Source organism: Sceloporus occidentalis, unplaced genomic scaffold, assembly GCF_023333645.1.
Source record: "Sceloporus occidentalis isolate IW3139 unplaced genomic scaffold, rSceOcc1.0.p SCAF_26, whole genome shotgun sequence".
NCBI lineage: Eukaryota > Metazoa > Chordata > Lepidosauria > Squamata > Phrynosomatidae > Sceloporus > Sceloporus occidentalis.
In genome coordinates, this window is record NW_028317006.1 from 8,113,359 (window position 1) to 8,129,154 (window position 15,796).

Genomic DNA, 15,796 nt, shown 5'->3' on the forward strand with positions numbered 1-15,796 from the left:
CCATCAAAAAGAAAGGCTTGTTGGCCCTATATAATCCATAAGTAAACCAATGAGAGTTCTTCAAGATCGTTTGACTGAACTATGCACTATGCTAATAAAACCTGCCAAGGTTGGCCCTTTACAATATATATTGAGGTCAATGGGTTGAAACCACAGCTCTCCTAGACTTATACTTGTGTAAACAGCTCTCTTTGGCTGTGCCTGGTTACCAGACAACACCAGCTTCTCCCACTTCCGTTTCCCCTTAGCTCTAAAAGGGCCAAACCTCCCATCTCAGAGGAGTAACATCCGCCATTTTCTCTTCCAGGTTTAGTAGACTACTCCAGAACCCTCTTTTGTCACCTTAACCTTGTTTAATTGTTACTCTTTTGTTCGTCTAGCCCCCCTTGAAAAGGCATAGCGGGATTCTGTAAACCCCCCTATGCATTTACCTCCAAATACCTATAGATCATGGTTTGAACCCTATTTAACCTATCATTCTTTAGAGATGGCCTAAACTGTCCATTAAAGCTCATAGTGCTAGAAACGACTAGTGTTAGAAACCATTATGTCTAACCTGCTCCTTTGAAAATGTGAATAATACTATTACAGACTAAATGAAGGAATTCCTAAGTGTGGACAACCCTGAAACTTATCTGGGGTCATCTTATCAGATCATTCTAAAACGTTCCCTTTAAAGACTTTGGATTCATTGTTTTTTTCCAACCACTGGACATTAACTGGGTTATTTTTTAGGATGATTAACCCCAGAGATGTTTCAGATGCCTGATCATTAAAGCTGAAGAATGCACAACATCTTTTTCATCATTGTAATTTAGCATCTGAACCTCTAGCTTTTTACATTGCGCATGTTGCACAATTGTATTTCAAGCCGTGTTACTTTGTGTAGTCATTTGCATACAGGACATCTTAGATCACTTCAGTAACTCTTTATAGTGATCATTATGCGCACCCTTGTGAGTGCCAGTGTTCTGCTTTTAAAGTAACAAATCTTTAAGGATGCTCCCGGACTAAAGCGTTCTTCAGAGGATTGTTGGCAAAAAAAGACGCAGCTATTCAATCAGAATTACAAGAGACTGGTGCTTTGAAATTTAGAAAATGGGTATAATTAGCTGCTGTAATGAGGTCATATTTACAGGATGGAACGCTAGGAATCTCAGATGCGTACGGGTCAGAGACCATTTGTGTGTATAATACAGAAACAAATTTACCAGGTGTGTCAGTAAGACGTAGGACAAAAAAGGACTATAATAAACAGTATTTACAGTTAAATATATGTAGAATGGCGATTCTTTTGGTATGGAATTTTACATTCTGTTGAAATTGGTAAATTTGGTAATTTACCAAAATGAAGGTGACATGAACCAGCTATAGTGCTAGACACTGAACGTGGATACTGAGTCACTGATTCAGCCCATCTAGTATGCCCAGTTTTCCTGATGTAAAGACTGAATTAAATAGTCTTAGGATGAGGATAGCTTTACACCGCACTGTATTAGTATACCTGGGAACTTCTGGCCGCCGGCTACCCGGAGCCTACCCTTGCGGGACTGCATGCTGACGTCAGTGGACGGTCCAGCTGACGTTGGGAGCATTCCTGCTGACATTTCGGGAAACACCCCCATTAAAAGGTTTGAGGACAGTGACTGAGTAGCTACACAGACAGGTGGTACAGGAGCAGGTATTCAGGTGGTACAGCTGTGGGTTTAAGAGAACTCGTAGTTATAGACAGCTGGAGTCAGACACGGCAGTGGCAGCTGAGACATCAAAACCAGAGCACTACGAACATAACAAAGCCAAGGCCATGCAGCAGTGAAAGTCACAAAAGCACATTTCACTGTCTCCTTTTTCTCCCACCACTTTTTTCTACCCCCCCCATCGTTATCAACCCATTTTGGACCACATATGGCACACATGTTTACACACACTTGCACTAACACATACTTACACAAACTTACACAGGCACATACATACTTATGCTAACACCCGTACACATATTCACCCATGCTGACACACACCTACACATATACAATTATGTACACTCATGCTAATACACACTACCTGTGACATATACATACCTACACACTCATGCTAACATACTCACATAACTCACCCACTCCCTCACCCCTTTAACTTGCAGCTGATGGTACATTGTGTACAAGCAGCTTTGTTTTCACCCAGGGGTGAAACCCAGGTTCCGTCTCCTTGCTTCATGACCTGCCCCATGGCAGATGGCATACCAAGAAAAATCGGCAGCATTACATAAATCCTGGTATGTTGAATGTTAGGGCAGTGATTAATTTCAAAAGCACTTGATATGCTACTGGCAGCGAGAATCCCATTACCACTAATTTTACTTGGTTATAGAGCAAAAGCATATTCTGCAGCAATGTATAATGAGGCAACTATTTATGTTAGAAAGATCTTTAGGAAGCAGAATACTGTATTTTATTATGCTATTTACATAGACTCTAATATGGTTTTTAGGACTGTAGAGCTAGTAAAGACAGACGCTCACAATCAGGCCATCTGGCACACTGGGCTAATGCTTGGTGGGTTACTCTCCGAGAGAGCCCAGTTCGGGTGCTGCAGTATGCAACTGCTGGCTCGGTATGCCCACCAGCCTTAAAGTGCCAGTCCAGCTCATTATGCCCAGTCCCACCATCCTCATTCAAACCCGATTTTGACATATATGGGCCACATTTACATTCCAGACAGCCATAGGCAGATGGACTACAAAATCATATATCAGAACAGTTGTTGAACTAGGCTTAGATAACAGTTTTAGAAGAACCGTTCTATCATCCCCAAAGATTTTTTATCCATAGGAGGGTCTGTGATGCTCGCACTGCAGACAAGGTCTTTGGTATATATTAGGTACTATCAATACACAGAATATTAATAACCATATTCAAGCCTTATCTTTCACTCTGAATAAGCAAACAAAAACATCTTGCACAAATATATAACGTAGCTGTGCATAAAAGTGCCATATTCACATGCTAAGCAAGGTCATCCATATTCAGTAAGGAATATTGCCCAAGTTTTTCAGGTGAGGGGATCAAAATATTAGCCCTATGCAAGGGGCACGGCATAGACAGCATAGGGTGCCATTGTCAAGAACTTTCTATGGAGGGTTCTTGTGGCCTCTTCATAATGTTTCTGCATTACTGCATGACTATTTCTTTTAATAAATATGTATTTTTGATAAACTCTATTTATTTCTGATTGTTTAATTAAGTTAACTCTATAATTGTAATTATCCTCTGTAATAGCTGATAGATAGGAAACTGTGATGGAACATATTCTATGACAATGGCCGGCTAGTCTAACCAGCTTTCCCGGCTCTTTCTCATTCTCGAATATGTGCACTGTAAGCACTTGGCACATTTCAGCAATTCTGTTCTGTTCTTACACTCTTGATATTCTAGTCATTCCACCCGCTCACTGTAAACATATTAGCAATGTGGCTTCTTCCCTCGATGCATCACCTTCTTCGTATGTCAGAAATGCCGCTCTGATCATTCCATACACCGTATTCAATCCATTATAAGGGCGGATTAAGCAGTGTGTTGCTCACACCATGTTGAGGAGTGCCTAGAGTGTAATTTTTAGAAATGATATTCGCTAAGGCTTTACTGAAAGTACCTTGACATTGGGCAGTTACAGATACCATTGGTAAGTTGGGTGGACATGGAAGATAAAGCCCCAGTTGATCAGCCATCACAATTCACTTGTTCCAGCTTGCCTTTCTGTATGTGAAAGTATTCACCTGTGGTTGTACGGGATAAATTAATAACACTCAACATAACTTGAAATACAAATCTTTTATTTAGCTTAAACATAATGATTACGAACAAACCAGTTTGAAACATAATAACATATACAACAAACTCTTGGCCCAAACCCAGAGTTTCAAACTACTTTAGAACTTAACCTTAACTTAAACCAGACTACCGCCCTGAAGCCAGAGGGCCAACAAACTGGTTACCAGTTCACCCCCTGCATAGAGGCTAACTTTAACCCCAATAAATACCACAACAAATATGAAAGATAATCATCTTCGTTACATATACAGTATAAATATATTTTTTATATATATTGGGCAGGAGAGTGGGCACCCGCGGCTCTCCTGCTTAGCTGCTGTCCACCAGACTCCTTACCTAACGGCCCTCTGGTAGCCAGTAGCCATTCTATAGTCAGGCAGTAATCACATAATACGACCGTGCACTACTACTACAGCCATTTTTGCCAGAGCCCAAAAGGCCATCAAGAATCGTAATCAGACACTGACCTCAGGTAAGTTATTTTGGCCAGTTGGCTAACTGGATTGCTAGTGGCATTAGTCAATAGACTCCACTGACAAGCTAGCAGAACTCACCTAAAGCTGAAGTCATTGGTGTTTATAAAAATGTACATTTTGTCTGGGCTGGTTTTTTTGTGTTGCTGTGGCTTCTATTATCAGATCCTTTGCTATCCTCTACAACAAGGTGGAAGACGGGCTTTATATCAATGTTTATTTGCGACACAGGAATGTTCCTTAGCTGTGGTCTCTGCTGTTCTGTTCCAAATATGAACCAGGCCATTGGATGGACACAACGCTGCGGAACGTCCCCACTGACTGTGATGAGAATTAGCTGTTCTTTTGGTCTTGGCTTTGCATGTGGTCATAATGTTGCAGTCAGAGTGCCTGCCAATGGCCTACAAACCGGGCAATGTATAGAAACACTCTTTTAATCCGTGTTTTACTTTACTTCTAAATATTTACACAACAAAGTTAAGACATCATATTGTTAGAATCCATCAGAAATTGTATTATCTCTGCAAAGATGGATCTGAATAATTGCCCCAGGGACCAGTGGCCCAACAGGCATTTGCCCTGTGTGTGTCCACACAATGTGATTATGGGAGGGACTAGGACCCAAAACAGTATCAGCCATGGATACCTAAAGCACATATCTCCTGTTTGTAGGATGGCATGGTTCATGCAACAGAAAATAGAAAAAAAAAGTCACAATCGCCCTTGGGGTATGTGCACCGCAGTGCGGGGTTATGTGCGGTTGATCACCCATTTTCCTTTAGGGCCAGACTGTCACCCTGTACACAGGACACGGATGTCACAAATACCCTTCTGTATAACACCATAAGCAGCGTGAAGTAGAGATGCCCCCACAGCACTGAGTGACCAGCGTGGGGTGACCTTGTTGCTTTTGTGCCCCTGTATGCCACATGCCTAGGCCTGCACCCGGGATTCTAAGCTTTGCACTCATTGATCCTGTTTATCAATCAGCCCCTGTCTTTTTAGGGTTGATAATCTCACTTGATGAGACAAATCTCCATCTGATCAGAGTGTGTTCAGCAAATGCCTGGACATTATCCCCATTTAGCGTATAATTCGCTTGTCTATAGCAGTGTCTGGTATACCCCTCGTTGTACCCTTGGGATGAGTGCATATCGTGTGTATATACCCCGTCCTTTGTGCTCTACGCCCGCCTGTTGGTACATGGCTCGGTTTCAGCGTCCTCTCTGGGTACCAATTATGATTGTAGTGGTGATGGGGATGCTGAGACTCCGCCTTCGCCCCGCCCCCTGTCTTGTAATTTGTGGATTAGTGTCCTTTCTCTCCAGACTCTAGGATGCTAGCGGTCCAGAAGGTGTCGCTCTCCTTTCCTGCTGTTCTGATTGGCAGAGCCGGCTGCGGGGGCGGAGACTGTCTGCAGCGCAGCCCGGCGGGCGCACGGTGACCCGGTGCGGGTGTATGTGCCCGGTGTCGGGATGATGCTGAGTCGTTTAATGAGCGGCAGCAACCGCAGTCTGGACCTGCCCTGCGTGTGCACCGTACGGCTGCTGGACGACTCGGAGTATACGTGTAACGTGCAGGTGACAGGAGGGACCGGGGGGACGGGGGAGGAGAGGGGGACCCGGGGATTACGAAGGACAGCAAGGGCACAGATGGGCCTGTGTGTGTGTGAGACAGAGGGGGTGACAAGAGACTGCGATCCCTGTGTGAGATACATGTGTGAGATACATGTGCAGGCTTCACCGGGATCACTGTGTGCCGGGGTCATTGTGTTTGTTACACTAGTGCATTGAGAGGCATCTGCCCCTCCGCGTGTTAAGCACTAATTCACTTCACAAGGCTGCAGGGCGCTTGGCTTTAGCACTGAGAAGTAAGGCTTTGCTACAAAAACCACTTTTATTGTTACTTTGCGCCCTGCTCGGTGTGCCCGGGATGGCTTCGCACCCGCGAGCTCCTCTCTGCTGCACTTTTGGGTCCAATCGCTGTGTTATACCGAACAGTGTGTTTGATTTACAGACTGTACTCCTGATGCTTATTTATTCTCCGCTAATACAGTCCATCTGACTGTCCCCCCCCCCCCCCCCCCGATTGTCACAGTAATGCAGCTGCACAGAGCCGGATCACTTCCTATTATGTTCTCGCCAAGGCCAGCGCAATCATGAAGCGAACCAGCTGCTTGTGTACGGCAGCAAAGTGCAGGTCTTCACAGTCTGTACATTCCAAAAAATATATCTCTGTGTGTGTCTGTATCTCTGTGTGTTTCTGTATCTCTGTGTGTGTCTGTATCTCTGTGTGTGTATCTGTGTGTGTCTGTATCTCTGTGTGTGTATCTGTGTGTTTCTGTATCTGTGTGTGTGTCTGTGTGTTTCTGTATCTGTGTGTGTGTCTGTATCTGTGTGTGTGTCTGTGTGTTTCTGTATCTGTGTGTGTGTATCTGTTTCTGTATCTCTGTGTGTGTCTGTGTGTTTATCTGACTGTGTGTCTGTATGTTTGTGTGTCTGTCTGTGTGTGTGTTTGTGTTTCTGTGTGTGTCTGTGTATGTGGGTCTGTGTTTCTGTGTGTGTATGTCTGTGTGTGTGTGGATCTGTGTTTCTGTGTGTGTGTGGATCTGTGTTTCTGTGTGTGTATGTCTGTGTGTGTGTGGATCTGTGTTTCTGTGTGTGTATGTTTGTGTGTGTGGATCTGTGTTTCTGTGTGTGTATGGATCTGTGTGTGTATGTCTGTGTGTGTGTATCTGTGTTTCTGTGTGTGTATGTCTGTGTGTGTCTCTGTGTGTGTGACTCAGTGCTCACCTGCTATATGATGCTGCAGATGAGCTGTGTTCTCCTGTCCTTGATATTTTGTGCTATGCATTTTGCTTTGTATGGGAGTTATGTTGTCCTTTCCATAGGTATCTTTATATGTGTTTTTTAACCTTGTCCCCAAGTACCCCTAACTAGCATTGATTTCCTAAAGATATCGTTGTGTCCTCACAATAAGTTGGTCCGATTGACTGAGACAGTCCCACTGTTGCCCCAGGTGTTTCATGATTTCTCTAGACGCTCATCCATCGTCTATAATAATACCAACACATTGTGTTGCGATGAGTCGTGTTCATACATTACTTCACCCATGTAAAGATATATAGCAGTGCTGGGAACAGAGATCACGCTTGTTCAATGTTCCAATCCCTCAATGAGTGATTACCATTGTAAGAAACTCAGGCCTTGAAATACATGTTAGGTGTTAGTGAAAGGTCACTTCTCATGGAAACATGGAATCAGTTGGCAGATAGGTGGCATTCGGCCCTAGTATGCCGTTTTTTTGTTGCTGTAGTCTAATGTTCGGGATAACCTTGTGTCTATCCCATGTCTGCTTAAATCCGCTCACTTTTTTCGCCTCTACAATATAGCAGGGAAACCATTCTACGGATCCACCACATCTCAGCAAATAAATGACACTAGCATAGAAACACAGAAATGTAGATTTTAATGGCAGATAAGAACCGTTTAGCCCATCAAGTCTGCTTGTTTTTTGCTTCCGTAACCAGTCCTTGGTCTCCTCTTAGATTCAGGATAGGGCTATATGTCTATTCCATGCATGTTTAAATTCCCTTACTTCTGCTGGGAGGCTGCTTCACGTATCCATCACCCTTTCAATAACGTGGTTCTTCTGTATATGACATCTAAGCCCCTGACCCTCTAGTTTTAGATCTCTTGTTCTAACATTTCTCATTCTTTGAAGTAAACTTCTCTCCTGTAGTTCGGTAAATCCCTTTATGTATTTAAATGTTTTTATCACATCTCTCCCCTCCAGGCTATACCCTTTAGTCTTTCCTGATCATTTTTACCCTGCAAACCATTCCTAATTTTACTTAAACTCGCTCCAGAATGGAGATGGGGTCTCCAGAACTGTCCCCAATACTCTAGGTGAGATCTGAGCAGAGATCTGTAAAGTGGCCAAACCAGCTCCCTATTTCTGCTACTGATGCCTCTGGCTATTCAACCCAGCACCCTGCTTGACTTTTCCCATGCATTGTTGCATTACCTTATTACTTTTCAGTCCTCGTAAATAAAACGCCTAAGCCTCCGAACTTTTAGGACTATACCTCCTGCCCCAATAGCTCTTCTCCTTTTACATATACTTCTCTCCGGTATGGTGTTCCTTTTATGTACTGATGACTGTAATAAAATGTATAAGGCCAATACAAACTTCAAATAATTGGATCACATATAAATGTATGTGCGTCAAAAATAGGCAGAGTCACTTAGATGCAAACAAAGGTAAAACATTTAATACGAACAAAAAATAGAAGAAGAATATAAAAAGTAGATAACAAAAATAATATAAAACAAGTCTTACAAAACCTTGGGGAGGAATTTAGTTCATGACATCTGTCCTATGCATTCCTGAGGATGGAGGGAGGGAGTGTTGGGACGAGAAGAGTCCGTGGATGGCAAGTACATCTCCCCTCTACCTCTCCTCCTATGCTTCTCCAAGGCTTTAACTTATATACATGGTTTGAATAATGATGTCAGTCTTGTCAGTCTATTGGTCTTCACCTAATTGGGTAAACATGCTCACTAAGATCTTTACACGTCGAAACCCTATTTTAGGTGGTCACTGTACGCATATTGTAATGCCCTTTTACAGTTACAACTATACCATGCATTAGCAAGCTTCTATCCTATCTATAGAATGCCTGTTCAGCAAATCCTTCATTCCATATTTTAAGGTCAAGGAAACCTTGAAGCCTATCATTGAAACCTATTAATATATCTTAATAATCATTTATTTATGAACAATGATTACATATCTTTGACTATTGCCTATACCAATAATTATATATGGTCCATTTCATATTACTAGGGTTAAAAGAGATGTTAAATGTGTTTTACAATGACATGTCTGATATGGAAGTGACAGCTACTCTGTATGATCCGCTGGTGTAAAACCCCCTCTAATTTGTATCTGTTCAAATGTAAACATTGCTCACTGGCCCAGTTGTGAAGCCACCGGATGATCCAGGCACATTTCCAGTAAGAAACAAAAGCCACCTCACCACTTAGACTAGTCTGAAGCATCTGTCTCGCTGATTAACATACATGAGTCATAGATGGCTATGAATACTGTGGAATTTTACTGCAACTGCTAGAGCTAAGGAAGTACTGACCCTCTGCTCGGTGGCAAACTCTGGCACCGGCTGACTAGTCCCAGGGGTGGGTAGCCTCTGTGCTGCATTACTGGGGCAGATTGTTCTTTCTGAATATCTGGCTCCACAATGCACACTTTTCCTCGTTGGCACAACCTCCGTAGTATCTCTTCCGGTGTCACCTTCAGAGGCAGCGCACCATGATGTGATGTCCTCCACAGAGGATGTGTGGTGCGAGAAAAGACCCTCCTTAAGGCAGGTTCTAGAGGAAGGCAATGGGAACTGCTCTGGCTTTGTTCTAGGAGAGCAACTTCCATAAATAAAAGTTTCAAGCAAATATGTTTTTTTAACTGGCCAGTTTTCATAATAATAATTTGTTACAGAAAAATACTGCCAGTGCCATAAACATAGGAAGACAGATCAGAACAAGAGGCCATCAGAGGTCTAGAGTAACAAACCTACCTGATTCCTCGATGCCATCCTCCGTAAGGCGGTGTAAAGGTTTACTTTGCCATAAGGGTGGTAGATAAATTGAACAGCCTCCCATCAGAAGTTATTATTATTATTATTATTATCTTTTATTTATATAGCGCCAACAGTTTACGCAGCGCTTAATACAATACATAAATTCAAGGGATATGACAAGACAAGAATTGACAGACTAAGACAAACCGATACATTTGGTGGAGAGAGCCCTGCTCGCAAGCTTACAATCTAGAGGGAAAATGGGGTGATAAACATAAGGCATAGAGAAAGGGTGAGAGGTATTGTGGGGGTATCAATGACAAGGATGTTCTAGCAGCTAAGATGGTATGCTTCTCTGAAGAAGTGGGTTTTTAGATGTTTCTTGAATGTCGGGAGGGAGGGTGAATTCTGAAGGTTCCTTGGGAGCAGATTCCAGAGATATGGGGCAGCTCGAGTGAAATCTTGTAGACGGGAAAAGGAAGAGGTGATGAGTGAGGAGGAGAGCCTTAGCCCATGGGAGGAACGTAGGGATCGAGTAGGAGAGTATTTGCTAATGAGGTCAGAAATGTACGGAGGAGCAGTATTGTGGATGGCCTTATATTTCAGTACCAGGATCTTAAATTTAATTCTAAAGGTAATCGGAAGCCAGTGGAGGGTTTCACAGAGGGGGGAAGCAGAAGAGTCACAGAGGGGGGAAGCAGAAGAGAAGTGGGGGAGTTTAAGCATGCTTGGCATAGGCATAAAACTAACCTGAATCTAAGATGAGACCAAGAACTGATTAGAGTCTGAGTCTCTACAACAGGAGAAATGGGCAGACTAGATGGGATGAATGGACCTTACCTGCCGTTACATTCTATTTTTCCATGTTTACCTTTATTTACCTGATATTATAGAATTTTATTTTCTCTCAATAATCCTTCACCTTATGTGAACACATTGGATTTAATCAGCAAATCAAACACTTGTAAGTTAACATGTAAATAATCATCAAATTGTGGCATTTAGAATGTATTGTCATGAATACTATTACCGTATTGCAGAGTAAAGTTGTATTACTGTATATATCACACACAATTACACAAACGGATCACTGCATGTATTACACAAATGCAATTACACAGACAGCGATTACTGTGTATTACACTAATACAATTACACAGATTGTTATCATTGAGTGTATAACACAATTATATAGACTGTTACTTCAATAGATACTGTGTTAATACGGATACGCATTTATCACCCTTCGTGTTGTACGGAGTTCTGCATAGGCTCAAGCTATTATTATTAGTAGTAGTATTATTATTATTATCTTTCATTTATATATTCATTTGGGTTTTTAGTGATTAGATGTTTATATTGCTGGGCTTACAATTATTCCTGCACTATAGAAGATAGCCCTGTTTTTGGTATCGGCTCAGACCCACGCAGAACAACATATTTTCTGGATTTAGGGCAATTCCATTAAAACCTCAAATTCAGATTAACATCACAGTAGAAGATCAGCTTCGGTTTTTTAATCTCGGATATCAGGAGAACGGGCTGCTCTGATGCCAGAAACATGGTCTTACAAAAGAGATCCACTTACCACGGTTCTGACATTCATTGGACTTCTGGCCACCACGGCCCCCAAATTCTTTACACTTAGGTACTGAGCAACTGAACTGGGAGGGCTGGAATATTGGAAACAGTGAACATATTTAGTAGAAGTAAACTAGGCTTATATGAAGTTAACCATATACTTAATAATTAAAAAATAGTTTGATCATGTTATATTTGGCAGCCGTACTCCTTCCCAAAACTCGATTTTTTTCATATTGTTATACGAGAACACAGAAAATTCGTTCCTTAAAAACCTTCATGATCATATGGTTCTCCTGGGAAAATATTACAGTATATATCAATAATTATATTATTATATATAAAAAAAATATTTTATATACAAGAGTGCAGTATGGTAATTAAGTTTAATGAACTAGTTAGACCTGCAACATTCAATGGGCTTCATTTTATTTAAAACAATTGTAATTTCACCAAAGGCAGCTATTCATTATCTCATATATATGTTTTTTTATTTATTTATTTTTAAGCACATTTGTTGCCTTTTTTAGTTTGTGTTAATAGGTGTACTGAAGCAAGGGATTGTGTATTGCCTAATAGAGGGGTAATACTGCTTATCTGTTTTAAAAAATATATTTTGTGTGTTTATGATCACCCTTTGGATCCATGGTACTGTGCAGAATTCAACGTATTGACGATTTCATTGATATTCAGAAATAGATTTATTTTTTTCCATCAAATGTCTCCCTTGTGTATTTTCGCAGGGAATTTGTGCTGTCATTTGACGCACGGAGAAAGGCACTGATAGGCTGAACGTCCCTCTTGACTTAGCTGCAGACAGGGGCTGATTGTCCGGGGTGGGCTGTTAGGAGAAATCAGAAGGTCTCTCCTCAGCAGTGTGTTGCTGGAACATGAAGCTTGTCTGGAACAGAACACAGTGTCCATGCCTTCTTGCCATGTCTCTATGATGTCATGACCTGCATGTGATGTAAAGCACTGCAGAGACCTTTACACACCCTCTCGCTGTGTTTATGAATTCATATACACATATACACCTATTGGGGCTGCAGAAAACTCTTCTTTAAGCTTTGGGTTGATTAAAGAGAGGTTGAAATTACATATTCGCTTATGTTTCTTTGCTAGATGCCATAGCTAATGTTAAATTGTTTGGGACCAGCACCGTTACGACAAGTACACATCTGAATATTACGCTCATCCTTGCTTAGATGCACAAGTCATACAGATATTTGTCTATTCCACTGTGTCCAAATTTACATAGTCTATAAAACATTTTGTAACATTTTATAATAACAGTTACGGGGAGGGGGGCTTCTGATCTGTAAGGATTAATGATTAAGTATTGCTGGATCAATGATAATAACACTATAAGCTGCTCTTATCTCTGGGTACAGTATCACAGTGTCATGTATGACCGAGATTGCTCCACAAACATAGCAATATGATAACAGGGGAAGAAATACTCGCTCCAAGTTTTCTGGCCAGGTAGCCACTTACTAGCTTCAGTGTGTTCAAATCATGGTGCTTTAACTTCTTCCGTATAAATTATCATTCTTGCCTTGGCCAAATAGCAGTAGCGTCTCTGCGCAGCCTACTGTAGCTGAGAGATGGCTAGGAACCTGCACTATGGAGATGTTTGTATGTATGTGTGTATGTATGTATGTATGTGTGTATGTATGTATGTATGTATGAATCTATGTGTGTGCACACTTGTGCCTAGGGACCCCAGAGGGTTGCCAGAGGTGTTCAGAACAGATTGGGGCAGTTAATGATGGTACTGGAGAAGGACATTTCCTACCAGACAAATTATAAGAAAAGAGGACAAATTTGTGAGACGATTTTGCAGACAACAATGTCAGGATTCTGTGGGTGACAGGATGTCAGGTGTGAAGGAGAGGACAGGGAAGTGTAACAAAAGGCAAAATAACTAGAGTGTATGGGACAGCAAAGGGTTAGGTGAAGAGGAGATACAGGTAATTAGGCACTTATAGACCTTTGCTCCATCAGCTTCAAGGTCAGTGGGCAAATGTGCCAGTAGTTATATAGTGATGTAGGAACTCTGGATTGTAAGCTCTTTGAACAGAACCCTCCTCACCTGTTGTTTCTGTAAATTATGTTATATACTACTTGTCATGTGCTGTTTACCCATTGTAATAATAACTGTTTCTTCACAATGGTTGAGACAGGAGCATATTTTAGAGAAGATGGGAATATGCCATAGGTAAGAGAGAGGTTGAACTGCTGGGTTAGTGTAAAGACCTGAAGAGGGTAGTTAGGAGATGCAAGGGAATATGTTCAAGTGGGCAGGTAGTGATGTGAAGTGACGAGAGGACATAGGACACTTTGTTATAGGTGACACAGGAGCAGGACATTATTCAGAAATATAGCTAGTAAATGCTTATATTGTAAAGGGGCAACACTGGGGCTTGAGGAGGTAGAGATGTTGGGAAGGAGGGGTAGAAGTTAGTAAGTTGTGTTGGGTTAAGGTCATGAAGGTTTATGGAGGTTTGTGGAGGCCTAATAGATGGTGGAGGTGTGGGGGGTATGGTTATGGATGCAGGCTAAGAGGTGGTCGGTTTTTATAGAGAAGAGGATTTTGGAGAATTGGAACACATATTGGAAAACATATTTATGTGTTCCAGACACAGGGGTTCCTAAACCAGGGAAGCGGTAGTGAAGTGACCCACTAATGGCATAGTGCAGATTTGTTTTCTCTCAGACAGTTGCTCATAGTAAGACAGCAGTGAAAGACATAGAGCATTTAGAACTATTACAAAGCATAGTGAAATACTGGGTCATTGTGATGTAGGAGGGACATGCATGGATTGGTGACATCCTACAATAGCGATACTGTTTATAAAAAGATGCCCAGACATACTAGGAACGCTCAGTGTTGGAGGAGCACATGGCAGCACAATCTACTGAGTCTACAACTGGAAGAACTGACTTTATATTTGCCTCACAAGCTTTGTATGAGGTGCGCTACTGAACGTGCATGCTACACAGAAGCAGACGTATTGAACAATACGGGTCAAATGACAAGAGTCCCTCTTGCTTGTAAATGGTTACAATGTAGAAATGTCAGACTAGTTATTTCTGTCAGTAGTAGCACTTTATTACCTGTCTCAGATCCTCATGCCTGGGAAGGAGTTTAGATCACTCTCTGGGGACAAATGTATCTCTTACAAAGTTCACACAACGAGCACAATTCACACTCGGTGCTTGCATGCGCAGTAAAAGCTTTCTCACACCAGTGAGTGATGGCTGGACATAGGAAGCATGGAATGGTGATGTGATGCTAGAGGGTTTTCACAAGACATATATCAAGTAGTGAGGAAAGTTGGTGTCAAGATCTTCAAGACACTTGAATATTAAGGATTTTTTCACCTCCCCAGACTTTATTTCCTCTTCTGCATCTTTATCTCCCTCTGGTCTTCTTTTTCTGACCCGTCTTCTCTTCTAATTCACAGACTTTTCCTTTCTGAACGGGGGTACGTGGGTGACTTAAAGGGGGTAGGGTGTTAATTAGGATTCAGGTTGAGCTGTTCGTCATCACACAAATTAGTCAGAATGAATTCTATTAACAGAATCGAAAGAAGTGGTGCTGGGGGTGGTGGAGTCCTAAGCAGTATTTTGAAAGAAAAGCACATACAAAATTAGGGGCAGAAGGGACAAGGATGAGGAGCACAACAAATAAGATGAACAATGTTGCTTCCTGGGTGATCTAAGTACTTTTTAACCCTTCTGAGTTCCAGAATAGTATGCAAAGAACTAGTAATCCAAGTTAAAGGTATCCAGCTCTGCATCAATGTAGAGCTGTAGATTGCAAGCTCCAGTGGTTACCCTAGTGCAGGCAAAGTGTTCATACAAGGAGAGCCTGCTGCTGTCCATCACCGTACAGACCTTGTGCTGCCCCAGGTGCACTGATCATCACTGGTCTCATAGAACCATTCTTATCCGAGTTATACCTAACTCAATGGTGATCACACACAGGCTGCTAACTCAAACCTTCTAAGTGTATTAAGAGGTTGCATAGGCTCCATAATCATAATACATCAGACAATCATTGTCTCTAGTCCCACTAGAGTGATTTGGGGTAATTAAAACACTGTTAAATAATTTGTGCTCCATTGATGACCCACACGGGGGGCATGATGATGTTGGCACAAGGTTGCGGACACACACATTTTAGGAGCGGTTAACTATACTCCAGTATACCAAAGCCGGTGTGTGTCATGGTGTGGGAATTTAATTCTGAGGGATTTAAGCAGGCTTAGAACAGTTATTATCCTTTTTTGTTATGTACAGTCATATTCTGCCAG

At 41.9% G+C, this 15,796-nt stretch overlaps 1 protein-coding gene across 2 annotated transcripts in view; it reads left to right on the forward strand.

Moving 5' to 3' along the window:
• Positions 1-5,778: 5,778 nt before the first annotated feature.
• Positions 5,779-15,796, forward strand: part of LOC149300116 (FERM domain-containing protein 5-like) — a 28,580-nt gene continuing 18,562 nt past the window's right edge. For both annotated transcript variants that reach the window (XM_089485672.1, XM_089485673.1), the window contains exon 1: positions 5,779-5,880. In XM_089485672.1, coding sequence (XP_089341798.1) covers positions 5,779-5,880 — 102 coding nt within the window. The remainder of the gene's footprint in view (positions 5,881-15,796) is intronic.